Source organism: Trachinotus anak, unplaced genomic scaffold (assembly GCF_046630095.1).
Source record: "Trachinotus anak isolate AG129_WGS33_773 ecotype Australia unplaced genomic scaffold, CSIRO_AGI_Tana_v1 ptg000004l, whole genome shotgun sequence".
Lineage (NCBI taxonomy): Eukaryota > Metazoa > Chordata > Actinopteri > Carangiformes > Carangidae > Trachinotus > Trachinotus anak.
The window spans coordinates 8,920,241-8,943,855 of record NW_027273855.1 but is presented as its reverse complement, the minus strand read 5'-3'; the positions used below and the strand labels follow the sequence as shown (position 1 = coordinate 8,943,855).

General features: G+C 41.1%; 3 protein-coding genes and 1 long non-coding RNA gene across 10 annotated transcripts in view; 3 read left to right on the top strand and 1 right to left on the bottom strand.

Moving 5' to 3' along the window:
• sdcbp2 (syndecan binding protein (syntenin) 2) overlaps nucleotides 1-2,503 on the top strand; it is a 29,342-nt gene extending 26,839 nt beyond the window's left edge. For both annotated transcript variants that reach the window (XM_071475631.1, XM_071475632.1), the window contains one exon: nucleotides 628-2,503. In XM_071475631.1, coding sequence (XP_071331732.1) covers nucleotides 628-682 — 55 coding nt within the window. In that variant the 3' untranslated portion in view covers nucleotides 683-2,503. The remainder of the gene's footprint in view (nucleotides 1-627) is intronic.
• Nucleotides 1-22,380, top strand: part of LOC139620281 (uncharacterized) — a 94,094-nt gene extending 71,714 nt beyond the window's left edge. The window contains exon 3 of the long non-coding RNA XR_011690790.1: nucleotides 22,177-22,380. This is a non-coding gene — a long non-coding RNA (uncharacterized lncRNA). The remainder of the gene's footprint in view (nucleotides 1-22,176) is intronic.
• The window catches only part of snphb (syntaphilin b), a 58,697-nt gene continuing 37,405 nt past the window's right edge, over nucleotides 2,324-23,615 (bottom strand). For all 6 annotated transcript variants that reach the window (XM_071475619.1, XM_071475614.1, XM_071475618.1 and 3 more), the window contains 2 exons: nucleotides 12,389-12,538; nucleotides 2,324-12,222 (listed from right to left, as the gene is read on the bottom strand). In XM_071475619.1, the coding sequence (XP_071331720.1) occupies nucleotides 10,221-12,222; nucleotides 12,389-12,538 (2,152 nt within the window). In that variant the 3' untranslated portion in view covers nucleotides 2,324-10,220. The remainder of the gene's footprint in view (nucleotides 12,223-12,388; nucleotides 12,539-23,615) is intronic.
• Nucleotides 15,491-16,991, top strand: LOC139620274 (uncharacterized). The gene has a single exon (XM_071475633.1). It carries the CDS (start codon nucleotides 15,491-15,493, stop codon nucleotides 16,382-16,384), a length of 894 nt encoding a protein of 297 aa, XP_071331734.1. The 3' UTR covers nucleotides 16,385-16,991.

Sequence of the window (23,615 nt, the reverse complement as noted above, 5' to 3'; positions counted from 1 at the left end):
CCTCCCCTCAGGAAGACTGAGAACCCCCAGCACACGCATGAACAGGTTGTGGAACAGCTTCTTCCCCAGGGCTGTGGACAGGCTGCAGAAATCACAGAACCCTCCCCCCAAATACACACACAGCCCCTTATTTATATATATCTTAAAGTATTTATTACATATTTTAAAACGTATGGGTATGAATGTGTAAGTGGTCATGGGTATAGGTGAGATGTGTTTGGGCATTGTACATGTACATATTTTATATTTATATTTATGCTGATCTAAAAAGCACAGCGCTGTCACTGCCCTCTGGCATGTTTTGACACAAAACAAACCCACGTTGCTTGCCGCATCTGGGAGACAGTTGCTGGTTGATGGTACAGTGCCTAACATTAGTTAAATTAACCGTAAGAATTGACCACAGTAATTGGCCACGGGTTAGAGTGATAATTAAAATTTAAACAGGCGACTATTGAGCCGTCATATGGATTAAACAAAGCTTTGATGCAAAGAATTTGCCTTGGTGACTTATTAATCGAGTTAATCAAGTTTCTCAAGGAATTGTTTCAGCCCTAGGGTGAAGCATCATAAAGTAAACCCAGAGGAAGTTTGTATGATTGTGTTCATTGTGATTTTCTGTTCCAGGATGTCCACTGGTCTCCTGCGGTCAGCCATGGATCATTCTGTCCCAGAGGTGTGAAGACCAGGAGGAGGACTGCACAACTGTCAGGATGTCCACAATACAGATCTCTCTGTCTCTCTCTGTCTCTCTCTCTCTCTCTCTCTCTCTCTCTCCTTACTGATATCTTAATCTCTCTCTCTCTTTCTGTTTTCACACCAAATCACCTCCTGCATTGCAATCATCATCGCCATTTCTCATCCTAAACATAATCTTAAAATGCCTTTCTTTTCTATTCTAAAGTTGTTCAGAATATTCTTCACCTTTTCTACATTTTCCTCATCTCTGTTGACAATTGTACTTTTTATATGTTAACCCTGTAGTCTGAGTATTACATGTTTATTTTTTGCCTTGCTTTGTATTTGAGATCATGGACAGTACAAAATGTTTCTTAGAGCCATGTACACTATCATGAGTCCTGAGCTTCCACCTCAGTGTGGAGATGAATCATTGGCACATGATGTTTCACCTTGTTAAAAATGCTGTAACAGCCAATGGTCAGTCATCAGAGCTCTACAGTACCATGTAGATTACAGCTGTGCTCTCAGTCCCTGCACTTGGCCCCATAATGTGTGTACTTAAATAATCTGAGATGTACTAACACCCGGGGACCTAATGTGAAAACGTTTGCTGACTTCGTTCTAGATTTCAGTGTACAGTCAGTAAAACTAATAGGTTTTAGCATGAGGTTATTTTTAGTTTGTACCATATACTGGTGAAAGTTAGTGCTGATTTTGACATCACGATTATGTTCTGATTTTTATACACCCTAGATTCTAACAGAATCTGTTAGAGATGCAGCATCGCAGTTTCCACTTTCTCCAAGAGATGGCGATGTGTCATCGTACTCTCAGATAAATAATCTTCATGTTTACAATTATTTATCTGTGAGTATCGCTGTTTTGTTTGTCCATTTACATTGCTACACCCACTGGAATTTTTCAGGATGTGGAACTGTGCATGCTGCTACTCTTTACTGTAACTTGATGTATCACTGCATCTCATTTCCTGTCTCTGCAGGCAAATGCCACGATGAGACTGTGATGTGATCAAACTGTTGGTACTGGGAACACTGTGTACACATTCCAGGGGAAAGTGTAGGGAAAATGGGCAGCAGTAGATGTTTGTTGACCTATGCAGCTGGAACCAGGCTCTGTCCACAAACACTATGATAACAATGAGACAGTGAAAGGTGAAAGGCACAGGTGAGCAGGATCCCGGGGGAGCAAATGGGTGTTTGTTTTGATGTGGTTCAGCGCTTCAAACTGTAACTTTGGAGGGACTTGTTCGTACTTGTTTGGACAGGGTCTGTGTCATGCAGACCCACCAAGTGCACTTTCCACTACCTTTTAAAAGGTTGATTTTTCTGTATCCATTTCAACAGTCAAGTCCAATAGTTGTGTTTGTGGTGCCTCATAGTAATGTATGTTAATACATATATACATAATATTAATAAACATAGGAAACTGCTCCAAGTTGATGCTGAAAAAGTTCTGCTCAGATTAAAGGTATTTTAATTTCACATCCTGGATTTAGCCAATGAATCTAATCTTTTCTGTTCTGAGCTGTCAGTGGACTTCCCTCTGTAGTTCCTTCCTTGACTGATGAGCAAAGTGGGAGAGAGCAGAGCTCACAGTTATGAATTTCAACTTATATATAGAGTTACTCCTTTTAATGCTGTTCATGTTTGGATGCATGTATTCCTTTAATTTTCTAGGTATGCAGTCTGATAAACATAACTGTCATTCTGTTAAAAAAAAAAAAAAAAGTTCAAATCTATAAGTTTATATACAAATGTAACGGAGATAATATTGTAAATCAAATAAACAATCTTTCTGTTCACATGAGCTTGTTGGTGTTTGTCTTGACCCGTTTATCTTCGTTTATGTGGTTGGGAGAGATGCAGCAAGTAATTCCACAACACCATCACAATATCAGGAAAGAAAAACATCCACAGACAAACACACAGGTAAAGACAACAGAAATGTTTCCTCCATGCTGTTTAATATAGGGGCTTCTGGTCTTTCTTTATGCAGTATAGTGGGAGTGTGAATGGAGATATTGTCTACTGATGTGTTAGTGTTATTGTACACACTACTTTTGCCATTAAAATAGTTAATTTACAATATGTTAACTGTAGATATCAATGATGTCAGCTGGATTACTATACAAGCCATTGAATGTCCTTAATGGTAGGATATTAAAGACTTGGTTTAACCTCTGTATATATTAATTATGTCTATGGAGCACATACTAAAACAATTGGACAAAGAATAAATCATGAAATTACGTTGCACAATCAAATATTTACAAAGAAGAGCCAAACACCGCCCATCTCCTTCTGTCTCCCTCAAGAAATATTCAGCATCATGTGTGTCTAAGGATATACACAGTATATAATCGATTAGTCACCGCCACATACTGTACACTGACATAACTTCACACTGCAGCAGGAAGTTCAGGTGGGACAGACACCAAGAGAAGCCTCTGCTGGGACTTTTACCAAGGGACTGTCAGGATCCAAAACCAGTACACTGCAGGCTACAGTGTCTGAAAGTTGCCCATTTAACAGCAACATGTAAAAGTCAGAGTTCCTGCAAGGGGTAATGATGTTTGTGTTCAGCAAACCCTTACAGGACTAGTTAGTGAAGACATACAAGACTCTCTAAACATTGTTATAATCTCCAGTGTACATCAAACATACTAAAGCAAAAGACAACAAGCTACTGAATACAAAGTTCCAAAAGTCCCAACAAAAGATTTATTCACTGTTTTCAGTAGGGCTGAACAATATTGATTTTGTGACTATTTTGGCAGATATTGCAATTACAGTATGAGACACGATTTCAGATGGAATGGTCACTTTTGCATTTTGTTTTCAGTGAAAAAATATAAAAATGATGATCGTGATCTCTTGATTCAACCCATAGGAGTGTCTCCTGAATTAGTACCCCTACAGTGGCAGGCGCATCAGACCTTGGTTGTCACATGGTAAACAACCGGTTAACTTTGTGGAATGGTCATGGACAATAGAAAAAATCGAACACTACTCTCCTGTGTCATATTCATGTGTTTTGTTGACCCATCCATCCACCCCAACCTCCTCCTGATGTGGAATTTGTCTCTCTATATACCATGTCACCACACTTTTCCCTTTGCTACTTCATAATTACTACGGCCACTAGATGTTGCTTAACCAAATCTACCTATGGTTTACAATAACCTGCTGCACAGATGACCTATGGGCTTGTTTTTGGTGACATTTATGTTGAAAGCTGCATATGGTCTTTTAAACAAAACAAATAAATAAAAAAATAAGAAAAGTAGACCATTAGAGAGCTATCCATATCCTGTGTGCACAAAATGAAAAAAAATATAATCTTTCGGGACTTTGGGAGCTTCATAACACAATAACAATTCAATAGTCAATGTTTTAGTACTAGTAGCTAGGACATCACAATAACAGCTTTAATAGATAAACTTCACATACATGACAATGCAGCTGAAGTATAGACTTTGGTGCATAGAGGTAAATTGAGGGGATTAAGATGATTGCTGCTACCCACAACAACAAACCTTAACTCCTGAACCTCGTCATCCAGCATCACAAGTTCTCTGGATCTACCCTTTGTATTCTTCTAACACCCTGTTTCTGTACCAGCAGCCTGTGTTTAGTGACAGCAGGAGAGTGCTGATGTACAATAGTAATCATTCTCATGACTTTCATCATTAGGTTTAGTCACATTACACATTAATATAGAGAGGAGGAGGCTGCCTCCCACATTCTCATACCTATTCCTTCACAGGAGCATTTATATGGCTTTTTGTAAAACATGACATTTTTTTATCTTCCTAATCTACTTCAGCCAAGCGTCTCACACAGTCAGGAGATAGCAATGCAAACTCATGCACAACTCATGAGTAAGAGTGATGTCGAGGAAAAGTTATGGATGAAATGTGGAGAAGTGTTAAGTGGAAGAGGAGGCAGTCCTGTGTGTCTCTAAGGCATTCAGTCAATATTTTCATGGATCTCAGTGGCTGCTGCATTTGTGGCTCCTTCAAATTGATGAAGTGAAAACACAGGTGGGGATTGTCATGATCATCATTGACAAAGAAACTGCTCATTCTTTACCAGTGTGTTACAGGAGCATTTAGACTTAAATGTCCATTATTTTGGAGAGTTTGTAGGCCTGTAGATACATACTGTGGACAAATGTAAAGAGCTGAGCTCAGTGGCTCTTATCATGGATAAAAGGCAACTGCTTTGCAGTGTTCACAAAAATAATGACATGTATTATAGTAGTAATTTAAAGATTTACCTCAAATGTAAATTATTATCTTAGTTACACTTAGTACTATGTCAAACTTGGACTTGGAAAGTGGACTTTTGAACTTTTGAAACCAATATAATCTCAGCTTCAAGTAATTGCTTAAAATTCATAAAGTGAACAGTCCATTTACTGTTTTTGCCCAGGTGTGTCTCAATCCTCGACTGGCTCGTGAGTCTCGGACAGATGAATTTTGATTTTACAGTTGCCTTTATTCCACAAAGTCACCTGCATCAAAATCCTCTCATGATACACACATTCACTCAAAGAAAACACCCTGATCCTAAATGTGATCACAATCCAGACAGATACCTTAATTGTGACTGCAGTGTAACATGTAGTACTCTATGTCTAGAAATGCTTTGTCAAGTTAAACAAATAAAGTTGATTTAATTGCAGTGACTAACTCTTATACAGTGGACTTGAAATACACACTACTAGAGTGACACTACTACACCAAGAGAGCATCATTAAAGTTAGCAGAAATATACAGCATAGAGCACAGACCGAGCACAACTCACTTCTTTCAGATCTACATCAAAGTGTCAAACTGAGCCAGTGAGTGACAAACAAGTATCTGGTCATTGTGTGACTTTACACTAAGCACAAAACCAAAACATTAAACTAAGCACAAAAAGTAAGGAAATTTGTGTTTGGTAGATTATTTCTTTGTTGTAACAATGCTTCTTGGCAATAAATCTTATACCGTTGGAAAGCCTGTTTTCAGCCTATTTCCCTTTTAAATGCTGCCACATTTGTAAGGAACATGCATTTGTGGGATGAGCAGCAGAGCTGAGTATGTGGGTTGCGCCCATTAAATATTTGCCAAATCTTCTCTGCCAATACCAAACAGTTTTTTTTGCTGTTGCTACTGACTCTTGTTTTGAGCTTCTGGTACCCCCAGGTGCTAACAATCAGGTGCCTGATTGTCATGGGCCCTGCAACAGTGGCCAGTTGGTGTCTGCGCCAAGAATCGGCATGCCACGTTTGACTGATCTGGATAGGGCCTGTGCGATAGGGCAACTTCAAGCTGGTGTTCCGCAAAACCAAGTTGCGGCATTATTTGGAGTGAGCCAAATAGCCACCATCTGCAAACTGAAGGCCAAGTTCCATATAACAGGGGATGTCAGAGACAGGCTGCGAAGTGGGCGTCCCAAGAAGATGGCACCCAAAGAATACCGTTTCCTCATCTAGGCAGCACTTAGGAACTTAGGCAGTCTTCTACAGATTTACAGTCAAGGTTTGCAGGACGATATGTCTGACAGCTCTCTGCCCAGACAATCCAGAACAGACTGCACGCAGCCAATCTCCGGTCTCAAAGGGCTGCCAGGAGGCCTGCTATGACTGCCCTTCACTGTCAGGCCTGTTTGCGCTGGTGTCAGCAACACGTGCACTGGAACCTGAACATGTTGAGGAATGTTATGTACAGCGATGAGTCCATATCCTACCTACAGCACTTGGATTGTAGGGTCAAAGCGTGGAGAAGATGCGGAGAACGCTTTGCTGATTGCTGCACCAATAGAGTAACATCTTTTAGTGGAGGCAGTGTGATGGTGTGGGGCAGCATCTCCCTCACTGGAAAAACGAGGCTTGTCATCATTGGAGGTAATCTTAATGCAGAGAAATATTGAAATGAAATTCTGCATCCAGTGGCAATCCCATATGATCTTGGACCAAACTCTACCCTCCAAGATGACAACGCTGGCCCCCACAGAGCGGGGTTTATCAGAGACTACTTCCAGAATTTGGGAGTGGAGAGGATGGAATGGCCTGCCAGCAGTCCTGACCTCAACCCCATTGAACACTTGTGGGATCAGCTTGGGCGTGCTGTTTGTGCCAGAGTGACCAACACAACCATGTTGGCTGACTTGTGACAAATGCTGGTTGAAGAATGGGATGCCATCCCACAGCAGTGTGAGACCAGCATGAGGAGGAGGTGCCAGGCTGTGTATGGTTCTTCCACACGCTACTGAGGTTGTGTTTGTTAAAGGAATAAATTGTTAAATTACCAATATGTCTTGTTTCTTCAGACTTCAATCCACCAAACAACACCAAACAAGAGTCAACAGCAAAAAGAAGCTGTTTGGCATTGGCAGAGAAGATTTGGCAAATCTTTCATAGGCGCAATCCACATGCTCAGCTCTGCTGCTCATCCCACAAAATGCATGTTCCTTACAAATGTGGCACCATTTATAAGGGAAATAAACAGGCTTTCCAACGGTATAAGATTTATTGCCAAGCATTGTTACAACAGTAAATAAATAATCTACCAAACACAAATTTCCTTACTTTTTGTGCTTAGTTTAGATCTGATGACTTAAAAAGATCCTCTGCCCTATGTCAAATGAAAGTAATCCAAATTGAGATCAATTGTTTTTAGTACTTAGGGGTTCAGTTTCGCCAAGTTTGTTTCAAATGCAAGGTTGAAGCAAGGACCAGACATATGAAATCCCTCCCTAAAACATAATGTTTATGTCAAAGCTTGATGAACACAAACACAAACAAAATGGCTGAGTGGTGTAGCTAAAGGACAAAAATAGTTTCAGTACGCAACTTCCTGTAAAACAACTTAGTAAACAAACCAGGTATATTGCATTAATTAGTGAGTTTTAGAGCTGAGTCAGGCTAGCTCCTTCCAGTCTTTATGCTAACCTAAGCTAACTTACTGCTGCTAGCTTCATATTTAAAAGTCCCATATTGTATAAAGGTAGGTGTCTTTTTTGATTATAAAGCAGGTCTAAGTTCTATATTAATACTGTGAAAGTATCAAAGTGCTCAGTCCTCAGAGAAACGCACACAGCCTGTATTCAGAAACTGAGCCTCAAAATGAGCTGTAAGGACTCCTCTAACTTTTAACTTGTGATGTAAAGAAGTCACTGCCCTCAGCCACACCCCAGGCCCTGCCCACCTGGACCCACCATCCAGCCTGCAGATTTTGGTTTCTCTGAGTGTTTATCTGAAATCTGCTATACTTTTAAGAAAACAGTCAACTGACTGACCAGTTGTTTTTTGAGCTCCTTAGAGAGGCCTGAAGATGATGAGATGGTTTTTGGTTCTTAAAACCACAAATAGTACCACAAATATATCTCCTTAAGGATATTAACACCTTGACTAAAACACAGAAAAAGTGTAAAATATGGGACCTTTAACACACAGACATGGGAGTGATATGAATCATTTAACTCAAGAAAGTAATTATGCATATTTCCCAAACTGTAGAACTACTTTTTTAATGGCTGACAGAAACAGTGAAGGAGGCTGTGGCTACAAAATCAAAATCCAGAGGGATGCTGTGCTGAGAAAGCAAAGAGAAAGCACATAATCAGGTTTGGTTACAGCCATAAAATTGGCCTTTTTTTTGTTCAGTTGAATATGTTGGTAGATTTGCTGCCAATAACAAACTGAGGACCAATTTTATGGAGTCATTCAAATTGAGTTTAAGCTTTTGTTTGATTTCTGTAGATGTGACCATGTACTCCTAGAGCAGAGACACACTTAACACAATGAGTTGGGAGGAGCCAGCTCACATTTATCTTCTATGAGAAGTTTAGATAAATAGTGCAATGCCAGTGTCGAAAGGAGCAACAGATATTAATATCTGTTGAAACGACATGGCCCCACCAACCCTTCTTTTATTTTAATGCATTCAGTCTGAATACCCGATGGGAGAGTGGAATTTAAAATCAAAATCATGTGATTGTCAGATATAGGAGTTTTTTTTTTTTCTATCAAATCTTTATTTGGCCAATAAGAGAACAACCAGCTGATTTCAATTCCTAGATTGAATTGGAGACTTTTTTTAATCATGTGTGATCTGCCTCAGTCACAACTACTGACAATAGGACAATACAGGAATAGTTATTATTTACTCACTTATCTTGAGTTATATGTTGAAAAAAACCTACCAACTAGCAGCTCTAAATCTGACTAACAAGAAATTGTTTAAGCACTACACTTCCTTTAAAATGAACTTGTTTTGATATTTCTGTTTGTGTTTGCATTAAACAGGCAAGACTTATTTATCTATTTATTTTTTAAAGCTTTGGAAGATCAAATAACTGCTGCTGTGCATGTCCAGAGTTTTAAAAAATCCAGCCTTAGATTATTATGAATCACTCTGCAGTGTATTGGTGTCCAATAAGCCTTCAAACTCATGGATCTGTTACTCAAACTGGATTTTCTGGATTGTATTATTATTGTCTTATGGGTATCTGAAACAACAAGCCCCCACCAACCCTTCTTTTATTTTAATGCATTCAGTCTGAATGCCCACTTCATGGCATTGTAACCCCACTAAACTAAACATCAATTAATAATTATTTGTCCAGATTCTAAAATAACTAGGAGGTGACAAATTTGGTGTTTAAATTGGACTTCAATCTGTACAGTGACTGCGTTTGACACAGCTTGAGTATGGAAAATGTCAGTGGTTCTTGCGGCCTTGCAAGGTTCACTGTGTTTCTGGCCTTTGAATCAAGCTGAGTTCTGTGTCTATGTTGTTATTTCTTGATATGGTGTCATGTCCATATTTTCAAAGACTCTAAGAGAAGCCAAGACTTTCTGCAGTGACACGAAACATGTGAATTCGGTATTTTTGTGGATTTTCCCTCACTGGTCAATGAGTGTAGTTCGTCTACTGCAGATGAGACCATTTGGTTATACACATACATCATATACGTACACATACCTCATTTCATGTACATGATCATTTTAACATGCCAGAAATTAGTCAGACTAGTAGGTTGACATAATGATGAATTTTCAACATTTTTCCTGCAGTTAAAAACAAAACAATCAACATTGAAACATCCAAGCACAGATCATTCATTCATCAGACAGCTCATTAGGTTTTGCACAAGTCAGTAGGATTTGCAGACATCTTGGTAGCAACAGCAGGAACCAGAGGATGAAAGACAATTAGGAGCAGGACTAAACACGACAATTTACAGATCTAAGTCATGAACACACATTTCCTGTTCCTGATGCTCCCTTCAGTTATTAACCTTGATGAGAAATGCAGGACACAAAGCTCTTGTCAGTTCTGTGATAGCCCAATATCATCTGGGATTGGCTCCAGCTGACCCCCCACTCCCCACGACCCTATAAGAATAAGTGGTATAGCTCATGGATAGATAGAGGTAAGTTCTTTCTCTTCCTCTCCTCATTTTCCAAGTATTTTCCATCAGACCCATAAAGGAGAGGACCTTACAGGCGCTGAACCAATTCTTCTCTTATATCTGCGATCCACCCAAGTCTCCCCCGCCTGCGGGGTAATGCCTTAATCCACCTCCCCTACGCAGCGAGTGCAGTGCCACAGTGCAACAGCCTCGCAGCAGTGACCCTATATGATACATGGGTTGTCCATCACGGACTGGACCGCGACACAGCCACGCCACTGTTGGCACCACAGGGATGGCCACTGCCAGCAGATCAACCAGGAAGTGACGACTCCAGTAGCTTTTCTGAATTGTCCCAGTGTCAGACGAATCCCCCTCTTCTGCTGTGGCACTCCCTGCGGTGCCTTGTTTTTTAGTTTCATCTTCATCATCCTCCTCATCAAGCACCTCCACAACAATGATACCAGCTATCTCCTCATGGGAAGTAGATCTCCTCGGCTGGGAGGTATGAGGTTGTTCTACACCTGGTGATAATCCTGGGTGTCTTGGACTCAACTGTCCTGTCTCCACCTGAGTTGATTCTGCTGATAGACCAACTTCTTCCATGCTGAGGTTTTTCAGTGTTGTCCCACCCTGTCTGTTTTCTCCACAGCATCCTCCAAACTTCAGCTCACCTTGCATCCCTGCTGATGTCTCTGCTGAGTCACACAGTTCTCCTGGCACCACCTCCTCCACTGCACCCTGACCTTCCACCTCATTTCCTGTCACTGAGCCCATCTGTCTCTGCTGGCCTTCATCCCCCGGCTTCAACACTGTTGTTTCATCATGCTTCTCTGTCGGAGCAACTTCCTTCTCTCTGTTTTCTTTCTCCTGCTTCTCCTCTTCCTCCACTCCCTCCTTCTCCCCACTCAGAGGACTTTCCATGAAACACGCCACAGTAGCAGAATGTGATAAGGGAGGGACCACCGGTGTTTTGGAGAGCGCAATTGGCTCTGTGGCCGTGCTCATGACCGTCGCTGTGGTTACCGAAGTCGTGGTGGTGATGGAGTCTAGCTCCTCCTCCCCCTCATCAGACATCCAGGTCGAGGTGGGGCTGCAGGCCTGAGAGCGGAAAGCGCGTTGCTCTGCAATGGTATCCAGGTCGGAGGGGTAACCTGTTGTTGCAGGGATGGGGCAGCTTTCAGTCTGAATGCCTGTCTCCCGCAAGGGATGTAGATACAAGTGGTGGTGGGACAGGCAGGGGTGGCTCATACAGCTCACTCCACCCAGGCTGCAATGAAAAGGAGCCAGCCGCTCGCCTGTACACAGCTTCTCATAGGTAGAGGAGTGTGGCATAGTGTGGGGCACAGAGTGGGACAGATTGTTAGGGAAAGAATGAGGTAAGGCGTGAGAGAAGGAGTGAGGCAGAGAGCTGGGCAGAGAGCTGGGCAGAGATTGGGGCAGGGACTGTGGCAGGGACTGGGAGAAGGTCTGCGTGTAGGAGTTAAGCAAAGATGCTGTCTCCTCGGAGAGGAAGGCAGCCTCCAGCAGCAGGTCAGCCCGGCTGGGGACATTGCTCTCACCACAGCACACAAAGCCACTGTCTTGGGTGCCGTCACCTGACAGACAAGGAAAATCCTGACCATTGCCATTCTGGTCTGCCAATGCCTGATCTGTGAGCTTAGTGTAGGTGGAGCTCCGGGTCAGAGAACGGGCTGGGGAACCATCACAGGAGCAAGACCCCCTCCCTCCAATTGCCAGTTTGGCTATTCCCCCAGGACTCTCTCCTGATACAGACGCTGGTGCCGAACCCCCAAGACGGGTGCGACAGCCTGATACGGCTCCCCCCTCTTTGGCCAATCCAGCCTGGGCTAACTCCATACTGAGCAAAAGGTTCTCGAGCTTGTGGTTCTGAGCGTTGATGTCCTGGAAGTATTTCTGGACCCCTACATCCCCACTGAGTCCCCCAGCATCACTGAGCCTGGTACGGACAGTGTCCACAACCTGTTTAAGCTGCTGGATCTCATGACGCGCCTCCTTCAAGGCCAGCTGAGCCTCCACACGGTGACATTCTTCCTCAACCCAGTCCTCCTGCATCCTGTAAAGCTGGCCTCTCAGCTCATCTATCTCTGTGTCCCTATGTGAGTGAAGATGGACATGAGAAAAGGGAAAATGAACAGAGGGAGGGTGAGAGATAAAGATGCAATGGTTTGGGTTATAAATTGAGAGATTTAGTAAGGGAAAAGAAATAAGAAGTGATTTTCTGACTAATGATAATCTTTATTCCTATCTTAGTGTCTCACCTGTCTTGCAGTGTGTTGATGGTTTCTTTTAGCCTGGCCCGCAGGTGGCGGATACACACCTCCTTCTGCTGCAAGGGTGTGAGGTACTGCTCTGGTGGAGGGGGTCGAATACCATGGTTGTCTGTACATGACGTGTACTTCTGGTGACGTCTAGGACACACAGGACAGGCACATAAAGGGAATAGTGGCTTTTTTTTGCCTTAAATCACACTCAACACTGTTGCATTTTTTATGTTTTGGCATGCCTTGTAAATAGATCTGGGAATCAAAACTCACTATCTGAACAAAAAGTGTCCATTATATTGTAAACTAGGGTTTTGGTGCATATACCTGCACCCTGCCTACTTTTAAACTCACATTAATGGATTTTCTTGGCCACTTAAGGCTAGAGAAACAAGCTATACACACAACATTGACTAATGTTGGAAAATGCTATTTCTGTATTTTTTATTTTATTTTTTATTACATTTATTCATTTATTTATTTATCTAGTTATGCATTTCATAGACTTGATATGGCCAACAAGTTGTATTGCACATGCACTGCACTTTGTTACTGTTCAATTCTGTATGGGTCATGCTGTCTTGTACTAAATACTGTAACAGTGCACTGGTTAAATACTGTATTGTGTGACAGGCCCTTTACTACCTATCTTTATTGCCGACTTTTATCTAATGACCATCAGAAGGCAACTCCACTGGTTGCAATAAGAACACTGTACTGCATTCTACGGGAAAATGGCCACACTTCTCAATTAATTGATCACCTCAGTAAACGTTTTCCTAATGAATTTATGGTCTCAATTAGGGATGCCACAAATAATCGGCTAGCAATCATGATTGGCCGATTTCCATTAAAAATACATGATCAGCAGATCAGAATTACTGATGTCTGCAGCTGAGAGAAGCACTGCACCACGCAACAGGCCACCAAAAACAAAACAACATGTCTGCCATGTGGACCTTTTACAAATTGTGTTTAGCAACCTTTCAAACGTCTTTAGGAGTAAAGCAAGGAATCCAATCAGAATCAGAATCCAATGGGTGACTTCAATATATACGTATATTCAATGTATATGTATATATATAGATATATATATATTAGGGCTGCCAACAATTTATTTTTTTATGTTTTTAATTGCAATTAAATGCTGAACTGAATGGTTAATAGTGATTAATGCATGTTTAATCACATTATTAAAATTCTATCATTTTGCATTTCAGAACTGTTTTCTCTCGCTTGACAACACATAACCATCAGTCTGTCTGAACGTTAATATGACTGATGTGTAATTAAGAAGATGTCTGATAATTTATTTATCTGTAGACGAGCTCTGGGTAAGTTACATTTTTATTTTCCGATTCATTCGATCTATAGCAAGCACAATTCAGTCATTGGATTTTAACAATTTAAGTCTTCCGACACACCCCTTTATGCAGGCCAGAACTGTCCCCCTTTTGCTCTCATAGACATGACTTGCCATGAAGTAGCTTGCTCTGCCAAGCTACTTAAAAAAGTTTCCGTGGCAGCTTGACAACATGTAAGGGTGCATCAAAGGGTGAAAATAGTACCAGCCAAAGATTCTAGAATGTAGCACTCTAGAATCTTTGGGAACAGCATCAGTGATGGTGTAAAATAAAGAATCTTTGGTGGCACGTGGGTAACAAGATTTAAAAAAACCAAACGTGTTATGCCAGTTCCTTAATCTCATTGCGATTAACGCATTAATGCTGATATATATAATTTTCTTAGTTCTATTTATATCTGTATATATATATACATATTGTGAATGTAAGCTGCTGGAATGGTCTAATTTCCCACTGGGTTTAACAGTGTTATCTTCTCTTAGCTAAATGTGCCTTGTTTATACATCCATCAAAAATGGAGCAAAATGTGTTTGTGGCTTATATTATTAAATATCAGATCACTCTCATCTAAATCCCTACTAGTCAGTTATCTGGTAACTGATCATCATCCTGATCAGGAAGAATATGTTATTTTAAATGAATGAATGAATGTTTATTGACATATAAAAAAAGCCTCCATAAAGCCAGAACCTCCTATTATTCATCATTAATAGAAGAAAACAATAACAATCCCAGGTTTCTGTTCAGCAGGCTGACGGTCATAGCACTATTGAGCCATCTATTCCTTTAGCCCAACGGTGTCAAACTCAATCACAGAAGGGGCCAAAATTTAAATCATCGTCTAAGTCACAGGCCAAACAGGGTAAACATTTATTGAACAATCCAAGACAGACTATATTTTTAGTTATTTTTAGGGGGCTTTTGTGCCTTTATTATAGTACAGTGGAGACTGACAGGAGAGGGGATAGAGAGAGGGGAATGACATGCAGGAAAGAGTCAAACAGACTATATTTTAATCAGAATTATGAATCTAAAAAGCCAGACAACTAATATTTTTATCAATAAAATAAATAAATAAAATTTTAATTAACAATACCTTCAAGCAAAATGAGACTATTTCAAATATAAACATGTTGGTGTGATTTTAGAAAAAAGTTCAAAAAACAAACAAACAAAAATGCATATTGGCTATTTAGTTTTCTCTTATGCCATTTTGTCCGAGCTAGATGCCTGGCATCTTTTCTTGGCTGCAAGTTCATTGATTTTTGGGGTTAGATTCTAAGCTGTGGAAACTATCCGGATGGAGTGGAGGTGTGTATCAGTGAGATGGCTTCTATGTGTGGTTTTGTTCATTTTCATCACCAAGAAAAATTGCTGACACAGGTATGTACTACCAAACATAGACAGCATTCGAGCAGCTTGTAGACGGAATTGGGGCATTGTTTCAGGGATGAAGCGGGGAATTGTGCTCCATTTGGAAGTTTACAGGTGCTTTCCGACGTGCTGCGGTAAGCGTATTGTGTCACTTCTGGTTGTTGGTGGTGTTGTGTTTGTTGCTGCTCTCTCTGAATTCAGCAGATCCTAGTTGTATTTTTGTATATAACCGCTAATTATCTGTTGTACTGTCGAACTTCTGTTCGATCACTCTTAGCTCTCCTTCTCTTAGCGAGATTCTCATTAAAACACAGCTGTGTACACGCTAGCTCTGTTTACCACTTTAGCTTAGCAGTTAGCGATGGCTTCTCTCTCTCCCTCTCCTGCTCGCTCTTGCTCAGCCTGCTTCATGTTTAGTTACTCTTCTGCCTCCTTCAGCGGTAATGGTACATGTAATAAATGTAGTTTGTTCGCAGTTATGGAGGCGAGGCTCAGTGATCTGGACTCCCAGCTCCGCACCGTGGAAACCACATCTTTAGCTTCTCCAGTTAGCCAGCCCCCAGGAGCTGGTGTGGACCGACCCAGTGTAGCTCCTTCTGTAGCTCCATCTCTCCCCCCAGCAGCTCCCGAGCAGCCGGGATGTCAGGGCGGCTGGGTGACTGTTCGTAACAAGAAGAGGCTTAGTCCTAAACAAAAGCTCACGGCTCACCACCAACCTGTTAACGTTTCTAACAGGTTCTCCCCACTCAGCGACACACCCGCTGGGAAACAAACTCTGGTCATTGGTGACTCTATTCTGAGAAACGTGAAGTTAGCGACACCAGCGGCCATAGTCAAATGCATTCCTGGGACCAGAGCGGGCGACATTGAATCAAATCTGAAGCTGCTGGCGAAGGATAAACGTAAATACAGTGCGATTGTAATGCACGTCGGCACTAATGACACCCGATTACGCCAATCGGAGATCACTAAGATTAATGTGGAGTCGGTGTGTACTTATGCTAAAACAATGTCGGACTCCGTAGTTTTCTCTGGGCCCCTACCCAATCTGACCAGCGATGACATGTACAGACGCTCGTTCAACCGCTGGTTATCGAGGTGGTGTTCCGCTAACGATGTGGGCTTTGTTGATAACTGGCAGACTTTCTGGGGAAGACCTGGTCTGATTAGACGAGACGGCATACATCCCACGCTGGATGGAGCTGCTCTCTTATCTGGAAACTTCACTGAGTTTATTAGAAAGCCAAAGCCATGACAATCCAGAGTTGAGACCAGGAGGCAGAGTCGCAGTCTTACGCCTCTCTTAGAGCAGTCGCCTGCCATTCACCCCCTAAAAACTGTGTCGGTCCCCCGACCACCTAAATTTAAATGTAATAAATCAAAAGTGAACAGAGGAGGAGTTAGACATGAAAACCTAATAAAAATGAACACAACTGTTATTCCAGAACCAAATAACAGGAAAATTAAATGTGGATTATTGAATATCAGATCACTCTCATCTAAATCTCTACTAGTCAATGATCTGATAATTGATCATCATGTAGATCTGCTTTGTCTGACGGAAACCTGGCTGCAGCAGGATGAATATGTTAGTTTGAATGAATCAACACCCCCCACTCATGTTAACGTTCATATCCCTCGAAGCACAGGCCGAGGAGGGGTGGCAGCCATTTATCACTCCAATTTATTAATAAATCCTAAGCCTAAGGTTAATCATAATTCATTTGAAAGCCTTATTCTTAGTCTGTCACACCCAAACTGGAAAACACAAGAACCAGTCCTACTAGTTACTGTATATCGTCCACCTGCCCCTTACTCTGAGTTCTTATCTGAGTTCTCAGACTTTTTATCTGAGTTAGTTCTCAGCACAGATAAAGTTATCATAGGGTGATTTTAACATTCATGTAGAGTGACAGCCTGAGTATTGCATTTAATTCATTATTAGACTCAATTGGCTTCTCTCAGCATGTTAATGAACACACTCACTCTTTTAACCATACCCTTGATCTGGTTCTGACTTATGGGATTGACATCGATTATTTAACAGTATTTTCCAGAAACTCTCTTTTATCTGACCATTTTCTGTTAACTTTTGAGTTTTCAGTCATGGACTACACAGCATCTGGGGAAAAAAACCATTACAGCAGGTGTCTCTCTGACAATACCGTTAGCAAATTTAAAGAAAGAATCCCATCAGTACTTAGCCCACTGCCATGTATCAATGCAGTAGGGAACAGCTCTCTTAACTTCACGTCCACACAGGTTGATGATCTTGTTGATAGTACTGTAGCCTCACTGCGTGCAACTCTAGATACTGTAGCCCCTCTGAGGAAGAAGGTAGTGAGTCAGAGAAGGCTAGCTCCATGGTACAACTCAGAAACACGAGCTTTAAAGCAAAATTCAAGGAAGCTAGAAAGAAGGTGGCGTTCTACTAACCTGGAAGAATCTCTAAAGGCTTGGAAAGACAGCCTATTGGCGTATAAAAAAAGCCTCCGTGAAGCCAGAACATCCTACTATTCATCATTGATAGAAGAAAACAAGAATAATCCCAGGTTTCTGTTCTGTACTGTAGCCAGGCTGACAGACAGTCACAGCTCTGTTGATCCATGTATACCTTTAGCCCTCAATTGTAATGACTTCATGAGCTTCTTTACAAATAAAATTGTCTCTGTTGGAGAAAAAATTCACCATTTCCTCCCCACAGCTGGCTCAGATGTACTGTCCAGTTCAGCAGCCTCAGAGTCTACTGTAACTGGTTTATATTTTGACTGTTTTTCTCCTGTACATCTCTCTGAGCTCGCTTCAACAGTTTCTTCATCTAAACCATCGACTTGTCTTCTAGACCCCGTTCCAACAAGGCTGTTCAAAGAAGTTTTTCCTTTAATCGACAACTCTATATCAAGTCTGATTAACTTATCTTTATCAACTGGTTATGTACCGCAGGCTTTTAAAGTTGCAGTAATTAAACTTCTACTTAAAAAGCCTACTCTTGATCCAGATGTTTTAGCCAATTATAGACCTATATCCAACCTCCGCTTTATTTCCAAAATCCTTGAGAAGGTCGTTGCAAACCAGTTATGTGATTATTTGCACAGGAATGGTTTGTTTGAAGATTTTCAGTCAGGTTTTAGAGTCCATCACAGCACAGAAACAGCTCTGGTTAAGGTTACCAATGATTTCCTCATAGCCTCAGACAATGGACTTGTCTCTATACTTGTCCTACTAGATCTTAGTGCTGCATTTGACACCATCGATCATAAGATTCTATTACAGAGACTAGAACATATGGTCGACATTAAAGGAACCGCACTAAGCTGGTTTAAGTCATATTTGTCAGATATACTCCAGTTTGTTCATGTTAATAATAACTCTTCTATCATCACAAAAGTCAGTCATGGAGTTCCACAAGGTTCTGTGCTAGGACCAATACTTTTCAGTCAATATATGCTTCCTCTAGGAAACATTATTAGGAGGCACCAGATAAATTTCCATTGTTACGCAGATGACACCCAGTTGTACTTATCCATGAAGCCAGCTGAGACTAACCAGGTAGCCAAGCTTCAGGTGTGTCTTAAGGACATAAAAACCTGGATGACCAGTAATTTCTTACTCTTAAATTCAGACAAAACTGAAGTTATTGTAATTGGCCCAAAACACCTCAGAGATACACGATGTGATAATATACTGACTCTGGATGACATTACCTTGGCCTCCAGTGCTACAGTCAGAAACCTTGGTGTCATTTTTGGCCAGGACTTGTCCTTTACTTCACATATAAAGCAAGTCTCTAGGACAGCCTTCTTCCACCTGCACAATATTGCAAAAATCAGACCCATTCTGTGTCTAAAGGATGCTGAAAAGCTAGTTCATGCATTTGTTACCTCAATACTGGACTACTGTAATTCTTTATTGTCAGGATGTCCCAAAAATTCAGTAAAAAGCCTCCAATTGATCCAAAATGCTGCAGCACGAGTAGTGACAGGAACTAGGAAACAAGATCACATCTCTCCTGTGTTAGCTTCTCTGCATTGGCTCCCTGTAAAATCCAGGATATAATTTAAAATCCTCCTCCTCACCTACAAAGCCATTAATGGTCAGGCACCATCGTACCTTGGAGAGCTTATAGTTCCCTATTTTCCCAATAGGACACTTTGCTCTCTAAATGCAGGTCTACTTGTGGTTCCCAGAGTTTGTAAGAGTAGAATGGGGGGAAGAGCCGTCAGCTATCAGGCTCCTCTCCTGTGGAACCAGCTCCCAGTGTGGGTTTGGGAGGCAGACACCCTCTCTACCTTTAAGATCAGGCTTAAAACTGTCCTGTTTAGTAAAGCTTATAGTTAGGGCTGGCTCGGGTATGTCCTGACGCATCCCTTAGTTATGCTGCTATAGAGCTAGACTGCTGGGGGATTCCCATGATTCACTGGGCGCTCTCTCTCTATTTCTGTCTCTCTCCCTCTCTCTCTCTCGATTACTTTATGCCATTAACTTTGTATTTTTTTTCTCTCCCGTAGTTTGTGCTTCTCCTCTCTCTCCCTCTCTCTGTCCTCATTCTGCAGGTATCTCTGCCTCTGGAGCAGCAGGATCCAGATCCACCACTACTCATCATTACTATTAACCACTGTTACCTGTCATTATTATTGATAACACCATTACCAACACAGCTGTTCCTGGTCTCTCTCTCTTTCTCCTCTCTCCTCCCCCACCCCCCCTTTTTTATGTCCTCCTAAACCCAACCGATCGAGGCAGACAGCTGCCCACCCTGAGCCCGGTTCTGTTGGAGGTTTCTTCCTGTTAAAAGGGAGTTTTTCCTCCCTCCTGTCGCCAAGCGCTTGCTCTTTGTGGGAACTGTTGGGTTTTTCTCTGTAACAAAGTAAGGTCTTGACCTTGCCCTGTAAAGTGCCTTGAGATAATGTATATTATGATTTGGCGCTATACAAATAAAATTGAATTGAATTGAATTCTCTGCGTCAACTGCAAATGGAGTACAGAGAAGTTCAGAATTAAGTTTTTGCGCTTCAAAGTCAGCAAAGCGCCGCATGAACTCAGTGTACAGTTCACAGAGTTTATCAGAAAATGCGCAGTTTGGAACAAAGCAGTAGAGACTTTGTGATTGTTTGGCAACATGGAAAATGACCCAAGTTTCCTCATCTCATGTGAGTCTCCCACAAGTGCAGCTTGGCCAGAAAAGCTTTCACTGCATCATACATATCCATGATAAAAATGGTCCTGCCCCTGAAGCTTGAGGTTTAGTGCTGTGAAATGCTTTGTTATGTCGCACAGAAACGCCAACTCACATGGCCACTTTTCATCCTGGAGCACTGTGGAGTCTTTTCCTTTACTTTCTATGAACTGACCGATTTCTTCACACAACTCAAAAAACCTTTTGAGCACTTTTTCTCTACTTAATCATCGTACCTCTGTGTGATAGGGCACGTCAGCATTTTCCAAATGTATTTCCTCCAGAAAAGATTGAAATTGGCAGTGATTTAAACCTATGGTGCTTATAAAGTTAACTGTCTGTGTTCCAGTGCACATGACATGTTCTGTCTCCAGGACTTTGCTGCATAGTGCCTCCTGGTGTATGATGCAGTGATACGCCATCAGCTCACCTGTGCACTTCACCCTCTGCATCTTCTCTCGCATTTTTCCCACCAATCCACTCTTTTCCCCACACATCGCAGGCGGTCCATCTGTTGTCAGTCCGATAAATTTATCCCAGGGAAGTTTCATGTCACTTACACATGTAGATACCTCTTAAAATATGTCTTTTCCTTTTGTTGTACCATGCATTGACTTAATGCCAAAATTTCCTCTGTAACACATAAACTGGAGTCAACTCCACGGATGAAGATTGCTAGCTTTGCAGTATCAGTCGTATCAATACTCTCATCCACAGCAAGAGAATATGCAATTAAGTCTTTTCCCTTTTTCATCAACTGTGCTTGTAAATCACTGGCAATCTCATATACCCGATCAGCAACAGTATTTCTGCTTAGGCTTACATTTGAAAATGCTTGCTGTTTGTCTGGACACAAGACGTTGCACACTTTCATCATGCAGTACTTCAAAAACTCTCCTTTAGTAAATGGCCGATTTAGCTGATTTAGCCATCTCCTCTGCCACTAAAAAACTTGCTTTCACGGCAGCCTCACTTTGTGATTTTGCTTTTGTGAACATAGCCTGCTGTGACACCAAACCCCTTTTATAGTCCTCTACTTTCTGTAGCTTCTGCTGCGTATCCAGGTTTTTGTACTTGTCATGATGTTTTGTCTCATAGTGCCGTCTTATGTTATATTCTTTTATTACGGACACATTAGCTCCGCAAACAAGGTTTACCTCCAATATCAACAAACAGGTACTCTGCCTCTCACCTGCTTTGAAAGCCCCTGTTTTCAAAGTCTACTTTTCGTTTGGCCATTTCTGTGGAGGGCTAGCTTAAATGTTATTGTGTGAGCAAAGATCCATGCCTTCAAACGCTGACCACTAAAGGGTTTGTCACAGCAGAATGAGTTGGTTGATTCCGGTTTAATTTGTGAGTGACTGCATTAATATTAGGCGTTAAGGCGTGTTACGAACATAGACAGATTTTGGATTCAGTGCAAGTTCACTCTGCATCGTTTTTAGCAAACCAGCTGAAGTGAAGCTAAAGCTAGCTAACATTACATGCAATGGGCAGTGCAATCGGTTGTCACTTGAGTGTGTGTTAATATAAAGTGTGGTTCAGTGTTTTTAGTTTTTTGTTAATTTCATTGTTAAAAACGGGCGTCATAACATCTGTTGGAATTATTCTTTCTCTGAAAGCAAGTAACATCACTGTTTGCTTTGATTGATTATGGCATCTGCACCCACTCAATGCCCCTGAAGTGAGTATTAGTTTCTATTATATTATTTATTGTAAAACAGTACAGCAGTTTTTACAACTAGCCGGAGCGAATACTGCATTTTCAGATAACTGTGTGGAGTTCATCAAATATGAGTGCTTCTTACCTTTTTCACGCTAGGATATCATACATATCACACTATTACAGTGTTTCTTTCCATCCGGCCAAGGTCTGGATCATAGGGGACAACTATGTCCAGCGTGGAGCCCAGAGAGCTACAGAGACCATGGGGAACAATCCTGGTGATGATAGTGTCTCCATCCATTGGTTTGGCTGGGGTGGTCTGAAGTGGAGTAGCTGTCTAACACCTCTACTACTTGTTACTAAAAATGAGGGATTGAACTATTTAATATGCAAACTTGTGACAGTTCACCTTTACCTTGATCCACAAAAGTATTTTACTTTTTATAAAAGTTTTAAATTTTTTTTAATTTAGTAAATCTTTTTTTACATACCTTTCCAGTATTGGTGATGGTTAATGATTTTGTTGAAATGGATGATTTGCAATAAAAGTATTTATGAATTTCTTGGTCTAAGTTTGTTGATGGTTTTATGGTATGAATTATATCTGGTATAAATTTTGGCAATAGCAACATGCACAGATTGTACAACAACATACTGATGGAGGTTTTGCCAGAATTTGTAATTAGAAGGCTGTTTATGTTAGCTTCAATAAACAACATAAATAATACAAAAAATGATCAAATGTTAATGTCCTGTATGTTTTAGTTTGTGTTTTCCATGTGTTTTATGTACTTGGGTACTACTTATGTATTATGAATTTCAATGACACTGAACACTCACTCACCAAACTGTACTGTTAAATTCATCACAAGGTGTATAGTAAATCTGGAAAACCCAGGCAATACTTCTGTAGTTCATAGAAAATGCTCTCAGTACACTTTAATCACAGTAGGTTTATTTAAGATTCCATAAACAAAACTACAATCACAAATTAGAAATGCACATTAAACATATTTCAATGACAGTAACAGCAGATAAGAGTAAAATTAATGTACATATGCTGTACTTCACTATACAAAAGAAAAAACATAAAAGGACATAAAATATCAATTTCTTTACTGCTTTCTTAACTCTCACTGTCAAATCTTCAGTACACACCAAAGATTTTGTAAGGCTAATATTTCTGAAGTGGGAACAGCAGCACACATCTGTTACAGGAGTCACATTTTGCACCAGGTTGCACTTCTGGTTGGACGGTGTCAGCTGTTGTCCAGTGAAGATCCTTTTACATGTCAAATTGGGAAATACTTTCATTTATGAAAGTGGTGACTAGAGTAAGACTAGAGTAACACTAAGGAAAAAAAAATATTAAACAAGCTTCTACAGAACTGGTCTGTCTTTCCATCAGAGGCACCTGAACTGGAAGTGGTTTTCTGGCATCATCATCACCATCCATTGAGAACTAAGGATGTTGTCCATGCAGCCTCCTTTCTCAACAAGCAAATGAATGGAAACAAATACTGTGCTCCATACATGAGGTCTTCCTTCTGTTGGCAGTGGTCCTTCAGTTTCCAGCGTGGATACCTTTTAAATTACAGTAAAAGACTAGTTCAGACATGATGGATCACAGTTTATCAAATACAT

Excerpts from the sequence above, each read along its gene's own strand:
- LOC139620274 (XM_071475633.1), top strand. The coding sequence starts at position 15,491 with ATGGCTTCTCTCTCTCCCTCTCCTGCTCGCTCTTGCTCAGCCTGCTTC.